The 22,028-nt window shown below is 37.9% G+C and overlaps 4 protein-coding genes and 1 non-coding gene across 6 annotated transcripts; 2 read left to right on the plus strand and 3 right to left on the minus strand.

Annotated features, from left to right (window-relative positions):
• Nucleotide 1: 1 nt before the first annotated feature.
• On the plus strand, nt 2–19,011 carry LOC124301172 (vesicle-trafficking protein SEC22b). 2 transcript variants are annotated; one of them, XM_046755929.1, is made up of 7 exons: nt 2–114; nt 198–444; nt 921–1,030; nt 1,206–1,366; nt 1,459–1,605; nt 1,717–1,872; nt 18,799–19,011. In XM_046755929.1, exons 2-6 carry the CDS (start codon nt 370–372, stop codon nt 1,863–1,865), a joined length of 642 nt encoding a protein of 213 aa, XP_046611885.1. In that variant the 5' UTR covers nt 2–114; nt 198–369; the 3' UTR covers nt 1,866–1,872; nt 18,799–19,011. The 2 variants fall into 2 exon arrangements, with proteins under 2 accessions (XP_046611885.1, XP_046611884.1); XM_046755928.1 differs by lacking the exon at nt 18,799–19,011 and having other exon boundaries at nt 1,717–2,893.
• On the minus strand, nt 1,866–5,292 carry LOC124301170 (box C/D snoRNA protein 1). The gene is made up of 7 exons (XM_046755926.1): nt 4,931–5,292; nt 4,626–4,807; nt 4,447–4,538; nt 4,098–4,276; nt 3,808–4,008; nt 3,598–3,722; nt 1,866–3,290 (listed from the first exon to the last, which is right to left on the minus strand). Exons 1-7 carry the CDS (start codon nt 4,948–4,950, stop codon nt 3,100–3,102), a joined length of 990 nt encoding a protein of 329 aa, XP_046611882.1. The 5' UTR covers nt 4,951–5,292; the 3' UTR covers nt 1,866–3,099.
• Nucleotides 5,920–11,323, minus strand: LOC124299627 (zinc finger CCCH-type with G patch domain-containing protein). Its single transcript, XM_046752892.1, has 10 exons — nt 11,252–11,323; nt 8,801–9,010; nt 8,498–8,707; nt 8,358–8,438; nt 8,150–8,290; nt 7,790–7,932; nt 7,533–7,711; nt 7,196–7,465; nt 6,852–7,031; nt 5,920–6,710 (listed from the first exon to the last, which is right to left on the minus strand). Exons 1-10 carry the CDS (start codon nt 11,321–11,323, stop codon nt 6,412–6,414), a joined length of 1,785 nt encoding a protein of 594 aa, XP_046608848.1. The 3' UTR covers nt 5,920–6,411.
• Trnam-cau (transfer RNA methionine (anticodon CAU)) lies at nt 9,324–9,396 on the plus strand. Its single transcript has one exon. It is a non-coding gene; the product is annotated as a tRNA-Met (tRNA).
• Nucleotides 13,703–20,863, minus strand: LOC124301171 (homeobox protein pnx). The gene is made up of 3 exons (XM_046755927.1): nt 20,140–20,863; nt 15,693–16,014; nt 13,703–14,929 (listed from the first exon to the last, which is right to left on the minus strand). Exons 1-3 carry the CDS (start codon nt 20,213–20,215, stop codon nt 14,662–14,664), a joined length of 666 nt encoding a protein of 221 aa, XP_046611883.1. The 5' UTR covers nt 20,216–20,863; the 3' UTR covers nt 13,703–14,661.
• Between the last annotated feature and the right edge of the window lie 1,165 nt (nt 20,864–22,028).

The raw sequence follows: 22,028 nt of genomic DNA on the forward strand, positions 1-22,028 counted from the left end.
CCGATGAGTTGACAACCACGATTTTGGTGCGTCGAGCAAGCCGGCTGTTAAATTCACATCTTTTTTCACAAGAATATTGCATTACAAGTTCTGCGGAACTTGGATAAATCTGAGGTTTCGTAATTTATTATAACAGTTTTTAGCGCTCAATTGTCAACAATAATTCGTTATATTAACCTTCGGTAAACAATTTACAGTAAGTCAACGACGCGCATGCAGCGACTGACGTGGTAAATTCTAAATGGAGTTTTCCGATGTCGGCCACATCAGTTACCAGCGCTGTACAAATGGGCTTTTGGAGGTTCAATGAGTAGACGGACTGCTGTTTTTATCTGAATAAATCTGGATATTCCATAAATTCCAATAAAAATGGTGTTACTAACCATGATCGCGAGGTTAGCCGACGGCCTGCCGCTAGCCGCTACAATGCGGGACGATGAACAGGTTAGATTGCTGTTAAAAACGACTGTTATGATGAAATGTCACTTTCTCATTAATTTCCATATTTATTGCCAAATCGTCCTGTCTTGTTCTCAAAATTCTATCCATATAATGGCCAAGCGCTCGCCCTTTAGTGAATAAAAATTTTAATTATTGATACATTACTCTTTGTAATTATTATCAAGAATCCGTAGTTCATTCATGACTTGTTGCAATCATTTAGTTTAATACAATTTTATCACTCGTTTTTGCTCCTATTCCTAGAACAATATGCTGATCCAATTCAGTAAGCACACGTCTTTTCTCTCATTCATTTTTTCAGAGTTTCAAAGCCCTTTCTTTACTCCGTTCAACGCATTCTTACTAAATCACGTATTGTGCATTGAACCTTGATCATCTTGATTCCGTTTGCAAATGTTCAAATTAATATCAATATCGTAGCAATGTTGATTATAAAAAATTTAATGTTCTACTTACAGAGTGGCAGAAGTATTCTGGAATATCAGAATCAAGCCAAAATGTTATTCAGGAAACTTGGGCCACAATCGCCATTGAGATGCACGATAGAAACTGGACCATATTTATTTCAGTAAGAACGATCATTGTTATCTTACTATGTCATTTTGTTATTCTTTTTCTATTATATTTAATGTATGCATGAATTATAAAAAACAATAATACACATTGTTTAAAGCTGTAAGTTAATAATTTCAAATGTATGTGAATGCGAAGGAAGTTGAAAATTTTTTGGTTTCCTATTACAGTTACCTTATCGAAAAAGAAGCTTGTTACTTGGTATTGTGTGAACGAAATTACAGTAAACGTGTAGCTTACAGCTATCTTGAAGATATTGCACAAGAGTTTGATGCACAATATGGTAAAAAGATCAACACCGTCACTAGACCTTACAGTTTCATTGAATTTGGTAAGAGAACTTTTACTTTTAGACTTGCTTCGGTTAGTCAAAGCTCATATATTCAAGGCATGTTTTTTTCATATAAATCATTGCCTTTGCAGACACGTATATTCAAAAGGCAAAAAAGGCTTTCTCAGATAATCGGTCCAGGAGAAATATGAGCGCTCTGAACAACCAATTACACGATGTTACAAGAATCATGGTTCAAAATATCGATGATGTTCTTTCGAGAGGAGCTATGCTTTCAGGTAATTTCTATGGTTATTCTGAACATTGTCAACCGACATTTCAACACAACTCCTTTTATAGGCATTGCATGCTGACTTGTAATTGTTCTGATAAATATCTTCATTTTCCAGAATTAGATACCAAAACGCAGAACTTGTCAATGTTGTCACAAAAGTACAGAAAGGATGCCACGCATTTGAACAGCAAATCAATGTACATAAAGGCAGTTGCAGGGATAGTTGCATTCCTCGTCTTCCTACTGTACTTTTTCATCCTATAATTGATGAGTATGAATTTTTATTGTGTTATTGATTTAAATGGAATCGATAAATTCTTCACCTATGAGAGGGCGTGCGTGCGAAATATTTTGACCATTGTGTATTGTGGAGAATGTCTTTTTGTTTCACATTCAGTGAAACTGAAATATTATATATTTATGTATACTGACTTCAAGCATAAAATAAGACGTTTAGTTGATACAAAGAATTTGAACGGCATGATATATGCAGAGTAGAGCCTCGATTGTGTCCATGATGAGTTTCCAGTCTTATTTCTGTATAATCGGAAGGTGTGATTTAGTTAGGCAACAAATTGTTTTTCATTTTTAATTCTCAAACAAAGCTTTGAACTTCTATGAGTAGAGATACAATAGTTTTATATTAATCTACGATTCAATCATTTAAATTTCTCAATGTATAAGAATTGAAACAAAAATCGGAAAACTGCAATGCAATAGGAATATCATAGGCATTATTGCGTACTAAGAGCTCTTTGAAAAGTTACACGAACAGACGTTTCTGTTATTATGTAATGTTACTTGCTTACAGCAAAACTACTTCTGTAAAGATCTATACTGCTACAGGTTTTCGCACGGGCGATTGAATATAGAATTCTATTCTTCATGTGATGTAACACTTTCAAAATGATTTTCATTCGATGGATATTCGTGTTTAAATATAAGCATACGTATTTTGCTTCAACTTCCGAATACACGAATCAAATTTATTTTTAATTCCATCAAAGTGAGTAAACATAATCTGTTTTTTATGGGAATTTGACATATTATGCATAGCCAATCCCATTGAAAACTCTTAGGAAATTATGTATTATTTACGTGGTATAAAGTATTGTTGGGGAAAACATACATAAAAAATAGCTCTTATTGTTGAAAGAGACATAGGGTCTATGGAAATTGTGTAATATAGTAGCCTGTATTCATGATTAGTAATATTATTATTGTATATTTATCAAATTCGGTTATACTGTTCTAGTGAACGTTCTATTTACAATAAAAGCTTGAATTTCTACTAAATATTTGGTCATGCATGGAAATGCATAAAAGTAACTCAGATGAAGCGTTTCCATCTATTACTTCTTACCTATAATTTCACGGAAATGTTTTGCACATAATTCAACGGTTTTAATTAGAATTGATTAGTTGAAGTTATTATTTTCAGAAGCTGTGCATACTTGAATACCCCAAGTTATCTCAGCAATATAACCTTCTAACGATTTTATAAATTTGAGTACATTTTATTTTTTGAAACCATTTCCATACTTTCATTTTCTGAATCTGTTAGATCATTGTCAAAGAAAAAGTTTACTGGAACTCCTTCATTCTTCTTTTTAACTCTCTGATTATTTGTATGTTTTCTTTTGAGGTTTCCTCTTGTTTGTTCAGCCTCTGTTGACGCCTCTTCTTCATCTGTTGATATTCAGTGCAATGCAATATAGAGTTCAAATATGGTGGTATAAATTGTTCAAGCTACGAAATATGAAGTTGAAGCTAATAGCCAAAAGTGTTAAACTCTTTGAAAATAGTCAAATGCAGCTCAGTTTTACGCTCATAATTCTATAAAAGTATTGAGGATTCGAGGTATTTCACAAAATTTTTATTTGGACTTCACTACCTTATTCAAATGAACATTAAAACGGTTGGCTGCTAATTCTGACTGCTAGTTTCAGCCTCGTCTGCCAAATTGACACCTTTACTTTTGAATAATACCACTCACCAGTGTCTACAATCTCGTACATATCTGAATGATCTTTCAGTATCACATAGAAAACAGGAAATTCTATGATAGTTTTATTTTCCAGATTTTCGTTCAGTGTTTCAGTAAGGTTCAGCTCGTGAAATCTGATAAAAATAAATGTGTCAATTGATATTCGAAGACGATAAAGTGTCAGTCCGATAATCTTTCTATAATCAGAGCAAAACAAACCTTGAATCACATCTCTTCACTTTCTCAGCTTTTAGAAGGACTTTGATATTGTTAAAACCAGCTGCTCGGTAATACTGTAATTTTTCTCTGTACGCTATCTTCAAATTTATTACTTCGATACTCTCACTACCTTCGGTTTCTATTGTCAAAGGATCTAAAACTCTACCTAGTATCGTAGACAATCTCTCAGTTTCCAGGACACTGAAAGATTGAAGTAAACATGGCGTTCTAAATCACAAAATTAGCGTCTCTAGAAACAATTCTGGATAATGTATTAAATTACACTTTACCGATTATCATTATGCTTCATATTCTCTGCTTGCGGAAAAATCCATTCAATCCTCCAAAACAATTCATTTGTTTTCCATTTATAATATGTTGTATTGATTTTATGTCTGCTAAAGTTTTGAGGTAAAAATTCCAATTTTGTATTCCTGTGATGGACAGCTGTCTTTAACTTATGCAAATGCTGCAATATTAAGGTAGTGGGATTAGGTACAAAATATTTTGAATCGTTGATTGTGAAATCAAATCTGTTGCAAACATGAAAGTTTCATTGGCAAAAACTGTGTTCACTGAATCTTACTCTCGACTGAAACTAAATATACATCATCAATAATTGACTTGCGTTAAACTCACCACTGGCAGATTACCTAGTCTTGTATACTTCTTGGAAGGATCTCTCTGAAATGAATCTACAGATCTACCGACCTCTTCAAGCAATCGATAATCTATCAAATAATATTAACATAAGTGTAAATGCACTGGCATCCAGTACAACTTCAGAAAAATAGTATGATGAGCGTTAATTTACTCACCGCTCAATACGTCGAGATCTGTGAATGCTTTCAGAGGTACGAATTTAGTCTTGTCGCGTATTCCATCACAATCCAATTCTTTCTTGTGTATCTTTACGCAGTCCAGACAGCATGTTCTAACCTCACATTTAGGACACGTGTACTTCGCACTCCTTCCTCCACAGACTTCACACTCTTCCAACCTATTTACAATATTTAATTATTAGCATTACTATTTCAGAAATGTTAAGTGTGAATTTGTTTGTCAATATGATTCCAATACATCATGAATAATTGTCGATAAAAAGATTACGGATATCACATACTTGACGCTGCACGTCGCCATTTTAAATCACGTGGTATCCCCGGCAAGTTGACAATCAAGTGGAATCGTCAAAATCCGCGAACATCGAAGTCCGACTCTCATTTGCAAATGTGAAACACGAATATCAAATTGATTGTCAATCGCATAAGTTGTGACTGTTGAATGATTTGTAGTGGTTGGATTCAAAATTTAGACAGAGCTATTTGTTGCATCCTCGAACAGATTTATTATCGCCAGGGAAACGTTGAAAATTTCTTCAGTCAACGTATTCGGCTCTTCTTTGTTTAATCGGTGTGAACTTGGGTGATATACGTATTGTCAGACAAGAGGAAGCATAGCATTATCGCGTAATTGAGATCATTTACTAAAAGCGTGAATTTTCTAGAAGCTTCTGTAAAAAACCCAGGTGAGTATGTTTATAATTCCAGATTTCTTTAAGGATTAAACTTTATAACAAGCTCAGCTCCTGCACGTTTGGTTGTGCAACATGTTGTACAGGTGGATAAATTTTCAACTCATAACTGCGAATATTGTTTACTTTTTATTGCTGCATATTCTATTTTTGCAATGTTATATACAAAAATCATTCTTACAACAAGTGATGATCAATGAAATGATAACTTTGACTCACAATACACTAGGTGCATGTATCTGCAATTAAAAAGCCATTAAATTATTTATTTTGATTCGTGGGAAAAAATAAACCTGATTTCACCTCAGCACTGTACGTGGTAATTGCTTTTATTCGATTACAATAAATATTACCGAATAAAATAACTTTGTTCATTACTCTATAATCATGTATTATTTTTATGTATTCATACTGCAGTTTCATACATTTGTACTGAATACTACGTTGAGACTAAAGATTGTGGAATCTTTTCGATATATTTCCGACGTACATACATACCATTTGAAATATAATCCTGTATGTATGCACGTATGTATGTACATTGATTTGTTTTTCAGTCAGAGTTATATAAAATTATGAATATGTCTACGTCAATTGGAGAGAAATTGAAATAGCTTTTTTTTTTTTTTGCATGATTCTTTGAACTGCTATTGTCTTCATTATTTGTTTTTCTTTTTCTTTTTTTAGTAGCTTTTTGCAAAAAATTCTATTGATTGCATTTGATGTATTTCAAAAATTTGTTGTTGTAAGAAATTATATGGGAAATCCACGGTGGATATGAAAATTACCCGTGTATAACTGAAAACATGATCACCTACACAACGTGTATAAATTTAATCTCACATTCAACTAGCTGATAAATTGACATTTTAGTAACAGTTATCTGAGCTTAAGATTTGCATATAATGTGACTTGGGTAGAACTGGCAAATCAGAACTGTGAGTTGCATACATCAGGAGTTTGCGCAAATTCTCTACATCGTTTATTTTTAAAATAGCCAAGACTTTGTCTAAATCAAAGAGATGAGGAACACACGTTTGTTGTGGAAAACAATATATCATACAACCATGCTAAAATATCGTAAGCTTTGCTTTAGTTTTTCGGTGATTTTGTTCAGCAGAAATTTTCTTTTCTGCCACTCTTAGATCGCCAATCTCTTTCTGTTTTTGATTATACTGTAGTATTATATTATTGTAAGGCAGAGTACCCTTACTGTGCCTTCCTAGAGATTCTCGCAACTTTAAAGCATCTTTTTCAAGTCTCCGAATGTTTTCACTAATTTGAAGGCTCGCGACATTCAACTTTTGGCTCGTTTCTGTTTTCAAATTCGTTTTGTCTGTTGAGCTACTAGGTTTCGAGTCATCTTGGGCTGTAAACAATGAATCGATGATAGTATCACCTTGTTTCTGTAATATATCAACTTTTTGGTGTGTTACTACATGAATAATGAAGACTTATTACAATGATATTTACAAGAAGAAATACTGTTCGGGCGATTGCTAATACTTACACTTATCTCCAAGGGTCGCATTGATAAAATTGAAAACATTGTTACGCTCTCGTTTTACATCCCTTTCATACTGTTTCTCACGTATCTGATCCATTCTTCGCCGTTGTTTGTTCAATCGCCGTTCAACCGAGAACAAATCCTTGTCACCACCTGCATTTTCACGTAGTTCCATGCAGTGGTCTAGAATAAAAATTGCAAGTGAGCAATTAAAAGCTAAACACCAGTCTTTCAATATCCATAGTGAAACGTCTTATCCGATAATTTTTCCGTGATATTTACAATATGAAACCTTTCTGAATGGATAATTTTGCAAATGATAGATCAAACCTTCAAAATTTCCGTACCTAAAGATTTACCAGCCGGTAACACCGTCGCTTCTACAGGCGCAACTCTACCGTCAGCCCTCTTTCCAAGGCCAGTACCTGTGATATATCCCATACTAGCCATCAATTTGCTTCCCATGCCACGTGTATGACGTTCCCAGCTACCCAGTGCCTCGTTTCCATTAATTGCGAGTAGAGATTGCTGAACTATCGCATCTTTGTTACATTCTTCGACGTTGTTCTCATATTCGCTATCATCCGAGGAATTTGACATGTCTAAATCTGCGTCATCTGTTGGAAATAATTGCTAATAAATAACCATAAAGTGGTTGCTAAACCAAGTTCAGCGACTTCTTACTGAGAGGAAACACATCGTGCAGACGAAGTTCTAATATTGTTCCACTGGCTTCAAATTTGACTCTGCATTCGTTTTCTCCACCTTTTGGCCATTGCAATACGACAGCCCTATGCCATAGTTGATTTTTCTGTTTTGCTAACACTCTCGTGCCCATTTTTATACTTGAGAAGTCGGGCTCGCTGAAAATCGAAGAAGTAGTTATTTTCCTCAAGCTCAAAATCCGTATGATTTCACGGAAGGATAGAAATACCGTTTACCTATACTCCTGCAAACTGGACAGCGGAACTATTTCTCCGTGTGAATAATGACACTGATCGTCAGAAAACCTACATTCGCCATCCAGAAAATATGGACAAGGAAGCATTTCCTTATGCGTCGGATTAGTGAACATCACTCTGACCTAGTTAATATTTAAAAATGAATGAATATTTAATGCAAGAATGTAGACAGGTTGCGTCACATTTTTTCAAACGAACGAAAAGTTTCAACTGACTACTCGACCGATCCAAAGATTTCTCTCACATGTATACATTGCATATCATAAAATTTCAAACTATAGATCCAAGTAAGAATTAAGGCTTCGAAAGCTTATCCGAAAATTGCCTCTGTTAGCTTACCTTAATATCGCTGATGCTTGTAACTTGCGAGTCGATGTCAGAATGAATGGAGCAAACCATGGCGTTATGGTGGCTGACGCCACCCCAGCCACTTCCGTGAGGTGCTCGGCACTTGGTACCCTCAAGGGCTTTCAGCTCATCCTACAATAGTGACTTGAACCGTATAATTTTATCTTTGCTATGCTTTACCAAATAGTATCTTACTGACTTCAATATCAACCCTGACGTCATCTGGATTTTTACTCTGTTCGGCACTGTTAGACTCCTCCAAATTCCCTTCCAGCACAGCCTAAAATTATTCCCATTATTCTGCATTGAGCGACTCCTTTCAACGATCGATAAACTCACTTTAAATAGCGCATATTCCTTGGCTAACGGATCAGCGTCTTGCTCTGCACCGTCGGTGCGTCTGTCACCGATCGTTCCCGACTCTCCGACACTGTTCAAATTCTCTTTCGTCAGATCGATGAGCTCTTGAATATCGGAGCGAAGGCTCAGAAGATTGTCTCTATCCGGATCGCTCGCAGAAATTGAAAGAGCTATTTGGACCTGAGACAGCTGAAACGATACAGAGGTTAAATTGGAGGTAATCACTGGATGGGCTTAGGTTATGTGGAATGTTTCTCGATGCGACGAAATATTCATCCGAACCTGTTCCTCGTACTGCTTAATTGCTTCTCTCAGACTCTGTGCGTCTGTCATTTCTACCGGAATGTCGAATGACACGGGACAATCCGTGCCTTTCAAATGTCCCAAACAAATCTCAGACTCTGACAGCTCGCGACATGTCGATAAGCTGTTTGAGAACCACGGCGGTGCTAGGCAAGGGTTCTCCGTTTTGCTTTCACACGGTGGAATTCTCTACTATAAACAGTCTCTTCCGTCGGTAAAGCGAGGGTGAGACATCGGTATACACGAACAAGAACCGAAAGAGGGTGAAACGTATTATCCTGCGATGGGCGACGCTCGAGCGCTCTGAGATGTGAAAATTGTTTAGATTGTAATTTTACGTTGACCGATGGTAGCAGATTTTTTCATGTTTTATTTTTTATTTTCATAACCAATTTTCCAAATTCACTCGTTATCACATGTGCCGATGGCAAGTCAAAGATGGACTAATTTGAACCGGTTATTTGAAGACTTATTTAACTTGAACTATGACATGAGGACACCAGCCTCGGTAGCGCAGTAGGCAGCGCGTAAGTCTCATAATCTTAAGGTCGTGAGTTCGATCCTCACCCGGGGCATTATTTTGCTCGGAATTAGTTCAAAACAGTGTAACTTGCTTTCTGTTTTTCACAAATGAATGATAAATTCGCAGAGCGTTAACTGTCCAAGGTTAGTGGTAAGTTTATAGAAATAATTGAATATCTTCTCGATGGACAGCTCTGATTCATTGTTATATACATGGGTAAGCTGAATTCGAGACTTTTTGAAAGGTATATAACAACCAGAACATTTATTCATTAAAAGATTGTGAAATCTCATTTAAAGGGTGGGGTGAAAGTTAATGAATATCTCACGTCAACTTTTTAATCAAGAACATATACATTATTATAACAGGTAACATTTCGTATTACAAAAAAATTTAGTACATTAAGACATTGGTATTGACGCTTAGGTATTTAGTGGTGTGAAGGAAAATACATGATCGTATAAAATACATTTAATCATCTAAAAATTATAAGGTAAATATTACGTGGGGCGAAGGGGTAGTCCCACCACATCTTACCAGATCTCACCAAAGAGAGGGGGGAGGGCAAAAAAAAAAAAAAACAACACCTCACGTAATTAATGAATCTTTGATGGGGTCTAGTGTAACTATTACCGTTCAACTTATGAAGATTGTTGAATTTATTGAAATAATTGAACGTAATTTCGAGGCAATTTACACGAGAGCTGTTGCACCCGTGAGAATACTTTTCAAGTTGACATGTAGATGTATTGTTCTTTGCGATTCACAATTTGAAACGAGGGTAGAACAAAAATCTCTGGATGATACAAGGCAGCGTGGATAAAATTATGCAAATACATGACGGAGGACGTCAACGAAAAGAGGGAAATCGGGGCGAGATTTAAGAGCTTGAGAACCCTGTTTTTTCTTACTTGGGAAGAATTGAAATGTATGGAAGTTGGAACGAGTTGTGAATTGTTCGTTGCCCTTTAGCGATTCCAGAATTTGCAAGTAAACAGGCCATTATTAACCATCACCGTACCCAGCTTCAACTTTTCTCCCGCTTTTCACCCCGACGGCTCTCCGCATTTTATTATTTGTTTACTTGTCGGCGGGGGGGCATTTCTAGAGCAAAAAGAAAGTTAATCCGGTACAGCTTTCTCTCCGAATTAACCGTGTGGAAATCATCGCGTTATACCATACATGTACAATTATACTATCATTACTTATACGTTTTTGATACAAATCTTCGACTTTTACCGAAACGAACCCTCAGAACTTATAGTCTTACGAACGTTATTAATTGGAACCCGATCAAAAAATTCCCTCGATCGGAATCGAAGTACAGAAATTATAAGGTTAGTGAAATAATTCACTCGTAATTGTGAATTTTTCTATTCCAATACGTATTTTATATTTGTCTCCCATCTTATTATGCATTCGAATTTTTTGATAAATCCGTTTTTTTTTTCCATCCCATCTGGTAAAAGGTACAAACAGAAACATGTGCAGATTCCACATATAGCCGCACGTTCACGTCAGAGTCACGTACGTTTTTCACGTTTATTCAGCCGGCATTCAGAGCATCAACTCCGCGATGAAAAGGCATTCCGGTTTCTGAATATATTCCAATTAAAAAGTCGGAGCTTCGTTACCCTCGCCGATCCCCTCGCCCCGTTGCCGCCCCTCGGTTTCGTCGTCCCTTTTTCCCTTGGCTGCCGTCGCCACCCCCGACAAAGCTCCCCCGAACCAACCCGCCGGACGTCTCTCTTTTACTCCTCCGGTCTGATCCTCATGCTTTCCGCTCTTCGCCACCGGGCCACGGGGTCCTTATTCACCATTCACCGTTTCGTCTGCAATTACGCGCGGTTTTTCTAAAGAATTAGAATCTCAGGTCGCTCTTCTTCCTCAAGCGCATCCGTATATACCCTTCTCTGCACGGCCGAAGCGATTTCCGTGATGCGGTAGAAGGTCGAGGGGTCGGCCGCTAAAGCAGTCATTGTGTCACCCCTTGTTCTAATCATTTCGTAGTCATTGAGATCGCGTTGTAACAACGAAAACCTCTGCTACCTAACGATCATTTTTTATCGATATAATCGTTTGCAATTATATTCTCGTCATTGCGATTACAATAATCAGCGACCCTTTAAAAATTTGACCCCAACTACCGCAAAGCCCAAAAAATTTATAGTCAACAATGATTTTGTGATGATGAATGAAAGATTTTTGTAACAACAAATTTGATTACCTGCTTCAACCATTGAACTCTTGACTCAACAAAACGTGAATTGAAATAAGCTCATTTGTTTCGATACAACAATTTCATATTCCCAAGACAAAACGAATAAGATTCGTTCAATCAAATTTTTAGTCACTTCAATCGCACGTTTTCTTGATTAAAAATTCACATTATCGCAAGGAACTCACGCCGTGTTATCTTGAATAAATTGCCAGTCAGCATGATCATTCAAAGGCTTGATTCAATTCTGTATCAAGTTGTCAAAGGTGTTTCGTTGAATTAAGCAAGTATTGTGTTCGCCGCACTTGACTGTGCCATTTAGTTGGATAAAACGAACATCGCTTGACTCAAATAATCCTTTCCCTCCATCTGTATAAAATTCTAAAATCGCGTCAGTAAGCTAGTCTTGTCCCTTGTTCGTCGGATGATAAAAACAAAATCACTGACGATTACAGATGATTACATACGATCACTTTTTGATTGCAATCGCATATGGTCACGTAATTTTTTCGTATTCGTATATATAGTCAAATTTTAATACTCAAAACAGTAAATCTTTTGAATCGTAAAAAGTTTTACGCAGTCTCTGTAGTCTGCAATCGCTGTCATTCACGATACACAAAACAATATCCTTTAAACGCAACGTAGATGTGTGAACATATGTTAGTATGTACGCATTTTAACCATCTTAGTCTCAAAATGGTTTCTCAGATTGAACAGTATTTCCAAAATCCGTGCGCTTCTCTTTGCTAGCATCTTTTTATTTGCAACTATGAGCTTGTATGTAAGGAAAAACACTCGTCTACTCGTATTATACATGACGCGTCGTTCTGAAAACGTGCTATTAAATATCTAACGATGCCGGAAGGAGCTGCAAGGGGATAAAAGGAGCGCGTGCTCAAGTACCAAAAAGTTTCATGTGCGCCCAGACGCAACTACACGCGTGTACCTTTACATACATACATGCAGAAAGAAAAGATGTACCCTGCAGGGAAGAAGTTGTTTCATTTTTTTCATCAATCTTTCTTCGGGCGGAGAAGATTTTCTTTATCTTCTATAACAATCCGACATTAGGGTAAAGACCTCTCGTTTGGAAAGAGGATATTTCAAAAATATTATATACTGAGAAGTAAGGGCGAACGATACATCGAATTCTTTCGTTATCCTTACGCCCCACCCCGAATCAATCCTGATACATCTCGCGTTAAACGAGAATAAATCGAATGTCGCCATCGTCCGTTGTGCCGAATTACCGTCGACGGCTTCTTAACTTGTAATAATTCCACCCAATTACACGGGGAGCGTTGCACGTGTGGTCGCGTGCTCTCTAAAGTCGCTCCTCTAATTAGTTACTGACCATTAAACTTCTCCTATGGTATAAAGCGGTGGGGTTGAACACACCGAGCACGTAGATTCTCAATTGCGGGTTTGCGAGTGGCTGTTACATTATTCGATTAGGATACTTCACCGGGAGAGCGAATGCCTACCCCGTTCATCGTTCTCGATCAAGAGCAGGACTCCGGAGGCAATAAATCGTATGTGATACGTTGCGTGTACGCTTATTTTTAAATAAAAAATGGTCGTAAAAATTTCGCTATCAGCTTCGAAAGGAATTTCGATTCGTCGAGTAAGCCTTTCGTATCCATGCTGTCAAAAGTGTCGACGGCAACTGTCGCATACGTTTGTGCCAAACAGCGATCGCGAACAAGTCAATCGAATTACGAGTATGGGATTAAAACGTCTGTTGGACTGCGACTTGCAATTATAAGATCTACTATCGGTGGCGAGCAATATGTGACATTACCGATTTAAAGGAATGCTGGTTCAGAATGAATTTTAATTCAACCGTCAGATTTCATGCCAATTCGGATTCGAGATAAAATCGGTATTGCGATAACGTCGGTGGACATTTTTTTTAAGACACTCAACAGAATTATGCAACACCGTGAAAATGTTGGTAATCTGTTTCCAGAGGATAGGAAAGAGGAAAAAATCTTTTTATTGTGGTTTTACACATTTCAAAGATCTGAGATGTTTGACAGAACTTTCGTATACACTTCTATAATAAGCTATGATCGAGGCGTAAGTATAGTTGAATATAAGGAGTATAAACAACACTGGGTTTAATTGATTGATTTATTAATAATTTATCTACATGATTTTATCACCTCTCAAAAATTAACAACTATATATTATTATATAGTCAATTACGAAGGTATGGTTGTCAGATTTGAAAATAAACTGGACGACAAACACCACGTAAATGTAGCTCCAACATTGCACATGATTTATATAGCTTACAAAGACTATATTTATAAGATTTTTCGTTATATAATCAGCTAAATGAATTACCTTAAATATATGATTACTGTGAAATGAAGCGAATTTTATACCTAAACCGAAAAGAATTGCTCCAGAAAATTTGCTGACGGATACTTTAATTGCATCGAATGAACGTATGAATAATGTAACATAATTTCCGACCGATTACACAAACGAACAACATATGATATCTCTCAAGGACTCTACAATAATATAAATCAAGCATCGACTTGAAAACGATAAAATAAACATTAATATCACGTGTATAATTTAAATTGTAAAAAAAGATAGCTGTGATTGGATCTAAACGTGAGAATTATAAGCCAGTATATATTTAACAGCTGGATATTCCAGCTTGAGTAATATTAGAATTTAAAAATTAACTTATGACGATTAGATTAGAACAACTAGATTCTTTTAATTACATATTTACATACCATTCATACTACGCGAAATGTATATTCGTATTATATACTGTATATAATAATTTACACAGCTATTGATCACTTGAAAATCACTACAGATCGATCGATACAGCGTTTTGCGTCGTATGTACATTGTACATACATATAGTAAAAAATTGTATATACGTACAACTCGAATCGCAAACCGTATAAAACAGTACCGGGATCCGCTTACGCGGAAAGAGATCTCACCATCTTACACGGCAATTAATAATATAACCCTACGAAGCTAATCTCGCGAGTTAACAGAGTCGAACGATTCGAGTAACCGATATTAAAAATCCGCACACCGCAAGTTTCGGGGGTGCGAGGGTTAGAGAGGACACCCGTGAACGTACGTTACGTTTCTAAAAAGCGCCGCTGCCGTCGAAAGGAAGGCGGCCGTCGACACCGTCGATACCGGTTGCGGCTGCTGCGGTGCTTGATGATGGGGGGACGATTGCTGTTGCGAGTAGGGTGGGCAATACGACTCCATGGATCCGTGGTGGAGGCCGACTCCGCGCACCAAAAGCTCCTTTTCGACCGTCGCCTGATGGCGAAGCTGTTCGAGCCTCAACTGATTCTGCCTCTTCCATTTTGTTCTGGGAAACGAAAGGGCGAGTGTCTTGGTTGAGGGGTTACGTGGATTTGGGGATTGAATAGAATCCATTCTTTTTAAACAAAAAAAATTTCTTTTATCCAATAGTACAACGTGTCAAGATTATACATATTTTCCCAAAGTTTTGGATATTCCTCTCATGAGCTTCGTTTCTCACGATAATATTTTTGAATTGTGAATTATTTCTCAGACACTGATGCATCGGCTGTATTGAAATTTTGAACACTACTTCCAAATAGGATTAACCATTACTTGGAGGAAGGTTTTTTCTTTTTCTTTTTTTTCATCGATCACAATTTATTTTACAAGTCAATACATGGTGTAGATTTTACCGAAGATTGTACTTATTTACACATCACTTTACCAAACACTCGAATCTTGATTTTTTTTTTACAACCTTCTTACAAGTACAAGCTCATACTCACCTACTAACAGAAAAGATTTTTTTTCTCATTTCAGATAAAGCTAGCACGAGTTATAGTGTCCACCATGAAAATACTGGGTCTGCAAAAATTAATTCTGAACAGCTGTATTTTCAAAATTTTTGAATGAAAATCTTACGGAATATCGTTCAAATATCGTTCCTTCGTATGCCTCAAAGTTAGAGAAAAATTTGCTTTGTTCAACCTTCGAAACCCGTGCAACCTCTTCGCGGAAATGGCGCAGAGTGGCGGAAGATCGCTTCGAATCGCGTGAAATTTCTCTTCAAGAATCGCAAACGAAACCAATCCGCATCTCGATCTCACCTTCTGTTCTGATACCAGGTCTTGACTTGCGTCTCTGAAAGGGACAACGCGTCGGCCACGTCGCTGCGGTCCGCGACGCTTAGATACTTTTGACACCGAAATTTCCGCTCCAAATAAGCGAGCTGAGCGTGGGTGAACGCGGTTCGTCTTCTCCGTGGTTTTCTGCCACCGGGTGTCCCGACCACGCAAGCTTTCCCGGAGGACGCTGAACCGGGAGACGGCGAAAGGGCTGCTGGACTTCCAAGTCGAGTGCAAGGACTGCTTCCTGGGTCGATCGTGTCTTCGGAATCCGAGTGCAGGGCGGAGTCGTCCTCGGAATCATCTGCAAAAGAATCGGGATCTCACGGTCACGGCGTAGTAGTATTTAAGCATTGGGAATCGTCATTTCCTGCACGGTTTTCAATGAGAAAAATTTCATTCGTTACAGCGGTATCGTTAAAGAACACTGTTCGAATATTGTTGGTACTACGAAAAACGGGGCACACGTAACCATTTTGCGCTATCGTCGATCCTTTTTTGGTAATTGCAACACAAAATCAGTTTGTTCGGTTTACTCTACTTTTTTAGTTAAACAAGGCTTTAGCGTCAATTTATTGTTGCACGAGCATTAAATTTTCGCAACAGTTGCAAGAAAGTATAGCGACAGCGATCGTAATGGGAAAGAATAGCAACGGATACTAGACTTTCCGGTAACAGCTAAAAAACCAATTTTCATTTTCTACCTAGAACTATATTTTCCGATTGCGGTAAAAAATGAAAATAGTTAAGGACTCAGCGGTAAACGGAACTAAAAATTTCTCTCAGTGTTCGTTTGGGATTCGAGTAGCTGGTACCGGTTATCAAGCACTCGCATCAAGGACACTTACAGCTGCCATTGTTTCCACCATTCATCTTCCGCATCTTTTGAACAATTTCATTTATACACAAACATCGCGGTTGTTTATTTGAGAGGTTTGTTACAGACGATATAACCGGGAACAATGAGAAACGGTTTTCGATCGGCAGATGATCGCCGGGTCGTTTGTCGGCTGCGAGACCCCCGAGGAGACCCGAACACATGTCCATTATCCCGACTTCCTCGACGCGCAGTGGCTCGTAGCCAGCTTACTCTCTGTGCGAAACGGCGCGCCTAATGATCGCTAACGAATCTGTCCGCACTCCGGTCCATCTGCGAGTATATATAGGCGATTACTGCTAATAAGAGTCGGCAATCGGCGTGTACAGGGTGACCCTGGGTGTCCCGGGACACGCTCGCCCTCGAGTTTCGTACTCAATCGAGAAAGCCGCGGGGGTTCGGAATAACGAGGAACCCTCCGCAGCGGGCACGCGACCGCGGTGCGAGGTGGAATCACGATTTCAGATCGGGTAAATACTCGAATCTTGATTTTTGATCTCGTCTGTTGATGCTCTGGGGTCGTAAGTAGGTATTGCCTTTATACGCGGTAACGTGGCGAAGGGCTCTAGACTTCTATTTTTTATTGCTCAATCCCGTCGCTGAACCGAAGGGGTGGTACGACTCGAATTTTTATTTTGCTTCAGCTAGTGCCAATAGAGTTTGCTTTTCTTGATCGTACGTTGGAATGGTGTTTCAAAAACACGTGTACTTGGGTCTAATCGGAATGTGGCACACGCGTTGTTACGGAAGATCGAATTTTTGTCAAATTCGGTTGGAACAATCCTCTCGGTGTAATAAGCGCCGACTCTTTTTTTTTCATTTTTTTCGCCACAGTGTATATTGTACGTAAACGATAATAAAGACGATTAGATCGTGTATTGTACCAGACAGAAAGAGTCGTGTTAGTCAGCCTGATAAACGCCAACAATAAAACTTATCTGAATTAGCACGATATGATTCGAGGAGATCCTTAAATTAATTTGCCCACCTATTTTTTGCAGAGCCTGATTAGGGAGAATCGTTTATTCAATAAACGGTTGAGTTTCAAGTGTTTATTTTGCAATTCCATTAACCGGCCTGATTATAACCATTTACTTTGCATATTTTCAGCCTGTAATGTAAAGTGGGTATAATGCAAATTACACGGAAGGTAAATCGATCGTTTGTCTGTAAAAATTGCAGGATGTAAAAAATCTTCGATTTTCTACTGTATAATTTATCGCTTGGTGATAATAAAACGAGTAGCGTCACTGCTACCTCTTGTTATTAAAGCTGGCCATTGAATCATTCGATGAATACTTTTGCACACGGATTGTTATCGCGTAACATCAATTTCTAATCCATTTCTCATTCATCTTTTCACTTGTACGTGTGTGCTTAATCAGCTAAATTTATGACTGAACATTTACAGGTGTAACCGCGTCATCGAAAATCCATATTAAGGTATGACACCGTAATCAGATATTGTAAGCTGTGAAGATCATCTGATTTTTAAAATTAAGCTTGTCAGCGAAATCGGTGTTCACTTTTTTCTTTTTTTAATTATTTTATTTTTTGTCTTCCGCCCATCGAGATATACAAGCTTATTGTCAATAACCGCGTGCCTATTTTTAGTTAATAAAAACTGATACCCCGGTATTTATCGGAAAGCGTTGATAATACGGTTATTAATTACTATACCTACACGCCTATAATTGTACTTGAGAAACGTGGTACGCAGCTACCGTAAACAACGGCTTTGAAAGTTATTAGGATACATGATCCGTTTTGTTGTTTAACCGACGATAACTTATAGACACCTGTATGTAATAATACGAGTATGATGTCAGCCAGACTGCCGTTTAATTTATTGACGCGATATCTTTAGGGTAAATCGCAACGAGATCTTGTTGCCGCTTCAAGTTCAACAATTTAACAGGTGCTTGTATCAAATCTTTCAAAACATTTGTCTACTGCATCTTCTACTTATACTATTGAGACACTCTTATCTTTGTAATTACATCTGTATATGATAAAGCTTGTTACCAGAACAGTTCAAGTACAAGCTTCTACGTTTGCGAAACAGCTGCTGCAGGTGGTATAAGAATTGCAGGCATATTCTCACCCATTCGTAAATAGCCAAGAAACTTGATTTATCAGTGAAATTTTAATTGTACTAATCATATTCATTGGAATTATACTATTCTCAAAGGTACGTACTTTTTGTTTCAGTTCAGTGCTACGGTTACGAGGAAGATTTGAATCGGATTACCTTACACCATGCTGATAAACCCAATAAGTACTTTTTGTTTATTCGCAATGCATAAGAATATAGTTGTAACAAAAAATTAACGTTTACTTAGCAAACGAGTTTAAACTGGTATCGTGTTATTTACGTACGTTGGCTTGGCTGCATTATTTTCATCAATTTGAGGAATAAATCTATAGAATTCAGCAATGAAAAGAGTGAAGGTACTAACGATTATCGCAATATCGCCCAATTTCGACGATTGAATATAACTTTGTTGGCAATCTGTCAACTGTATCAAAATAATATGTCGGTGGTTTAAAAATACAGTTACAAAGATCGACATAAATCTTGAGATAACTGTGACGTATGATGATTCGATGGTTTCCTAAAGTGGTTAACCAGATTTTCAAGCATTAGACGATAAAGAATAGTCACACGTCGATTGTAAGTACGAAAGACTTTCGCAAAAACATCCTGTAATAATAAGTGTCTTGCTTCCCTTTGTTATCTAATTCTATAGTTGACGTAACAGCTACAGTTAAGAGAGTTGGATTGTTGAATCCGATTACACCTGTAACCCAATGGCATCTGTGGCGTTATGCACCCTAACGCTACAGAGCGGTGTATTTAATAATGGTTTCTACTTTTTTTAAGTTTCGGTTTTTGAAAGTCTCCTCCCAATGCGGTAATTAACTACGAGTATTCCTCCATGCATGGAATAACGTACAGCGGATATGTAATATCCAATCGGTCAAATCGCCTTCAAAATAGCCAATATACGATATATCGAGAACTATTAGACTGACTTTGGGCGTTCGATCCGCATCACTATGTATCTGTACATGTGTATAAAATAATCGTCGAGTGACCGGTGTCAGAAGAAATAGTTCCGTCTAATCGGATATTAGAGACGTCGTACCGATAAGCGATCGGTTAGAGTTCACGCGGTATAAACCACAAGTCTTGGGACTAAAACGAACTCTTCTCAAAATTTCGCGAAAGCACCTAAAAGGAAAGTGCTTTTAAAAAGCAATCCTAGATATCGCGGTCTAAAAATAAAGTGCAATTTATTGGCTCGTCTCCGTTTTCATCGAAAACGTGACGGAACTTCTGACGTACATTCCGCCAACAAAATACCAAGCACGTGGCCGTTAACTTTGTTCTTCATACGAGCATCCACGAACTTGAGTACAAAAATGTGAATACCAAAAGCGACAAAGGTAAAATATAAAAAATAAAAATGAAAAACTACTACCAATTTTAGCGCAAATGGTATTATAGGTATTTAGGTAGATGTGTGTGTGTCTATTGATACAACGTACCTTGAACACGCTCTGTCAACACATCGCCGAGAAGATCGCGTATGAGAAATGACTTGTGTTCTTGCATCGTGGTCATGAATAGCTGGATGCTGGTAGATTCGCAATTAGTTATACGTACACCTATGTATCTATATACGTATGTATTTATATATTATCACATAAAACGACAGCCACTTGTTAATAACGCACAAATATTGTTCGCTTAAACACCGTCACTGATATCGACGATGAGAGAGGAGGCATGCTACCGTGAAGACGCTTGACGTCGCTCTGTGGCCCGAATGATCCGATAGTTGATACACCTTCTTCGGCGAGGGGATTCTGCAGTCCCTTGCCTCCCCCCTGAATTAATCCGTCCGTTTATTCTCAACGCTAGGGCTTTCCTCGGTTCAGATCCTCCGATTTTCGCAGCCATTTTGGAGGTGTGCACCATCGTTGTTAAGGGGACCGACGCCATTGGTCCTCCTAAGTGCCGGACTCGTCGCTCGTTGGCTGTGCGGGGGTGGAAATAGGGGCGGCAAATCCCGATTGGTCTCGGGGTGCAGACTTTTTAAGAGGGGTTGGGATTCGTACGGATAAACCAAGGCTGCTACGCAGATCCGGTGAAAACGTCCGCGCTCGCCCGGAGAATCCGATTGCACTCGCGGTCGTTGAAGAAATGCTCGTGCATAAATTCCCTACGTGAGGCTACAGATTGCACGACTTACCTAACATCGGCTTCCCGCTTCTTTGATTCTTCAACGTTGTTGTATACGCCCATTGTCGGATAGCGAAAACGCCAACGGACGTCTTCGTGTCATACTTTTAAAGTCAAAATACCGACATCTTAACGCTGGATGGGTTAAAAATTGTCCGTATAAATGATTTTTAATCTTTCACTTATCACGCGCTTTTCGTAACAGCTAAACGACATATTTTAATGTCTTTTAAAATGTGCGACTGTTTTCGCTTTGTGTCGTACCGCTTAAATCCATTCCGAGGCATAATTCTGAATCCCATAATCGGCAGAGGGATTTCAATTGTCGTCTGTACGTATTTTTCCGGTGACAAATTTCATCGCGGACTTAAACTCTTGAGCCGGATTAATTACCTTATAGCGCGATTATCGGCATGGTGTTGAAGCATATTCCAACGAGGATGTAATAACGCATATTTAACCGTGCCAATTACTCCCACCGGTCTAATATGAGGAATAAAACGTTTCAACCTCGATGCATGCACGTGATCACGATACAGGTCTTTATAGACCAGATAAGAATCTATATTGCGGTATAATTCCGATGCGAAGTTGATGCTGGGAATCGCACGTATATGTATATTAGTACTTTAATACCTTGAGAGGCCGTAAAGTATAAACTTGCCTTCGCAAGACTTCAATCAAATAGAATATAAGTATTACTGCCACACTATTAGAGGTAGAACTGATACCGATTGCTTACGCGATATTTCGAATCACTTAATTTTCAGCTGCACCTATCATGCATTCACCATTCGTCCGGAAGTTACAGCTGATCGAATATTCGCAAAGAACGACTGTTTATAATATTTGTCTAAAGCATTTTCCACCATGGTTTAAAGGATTGTTGAAGAAAAATGTAACATAGCGATTGGTAACATTAATTTCGTTACTTGTATAACCTGTAAATTGATTTGCAATACACTGAGAAAAATTTCATTTGTTACAGTAACTAGAAAAATTCAGTGAAACAGGTATCCTTAAAAAAATGTTTGAATTTTGTTGGAATTACGAAAAACGAGGTACGCGTAACTATTTTGCGCTATTGTCGATTCTTTTTTGGTAATTGCAACGCAATATCAGTTTTTTGGGTTTACTCTAGTTTTTCAATTAAACAAGGCTTTAACGTCAATTTATTGTTTCGCAAGCATTA

Source organism: Neodiprion virginianus, chromosome 3, assembly GCF_021901495.1.
Source record: "Neodiprion virginianus isolate iyNeoVirg1 chromosome 3, iyNeoVirg1.1, whole genome shotgun sequence".
Classification (NCBI taxonomy): domain Eukaryota; kingdom Metazoa; phylum Arthropoda; class Insecta; order Hymenoptera; family Diprionidae; genus Neodiprion; species Neodiprion virginianus.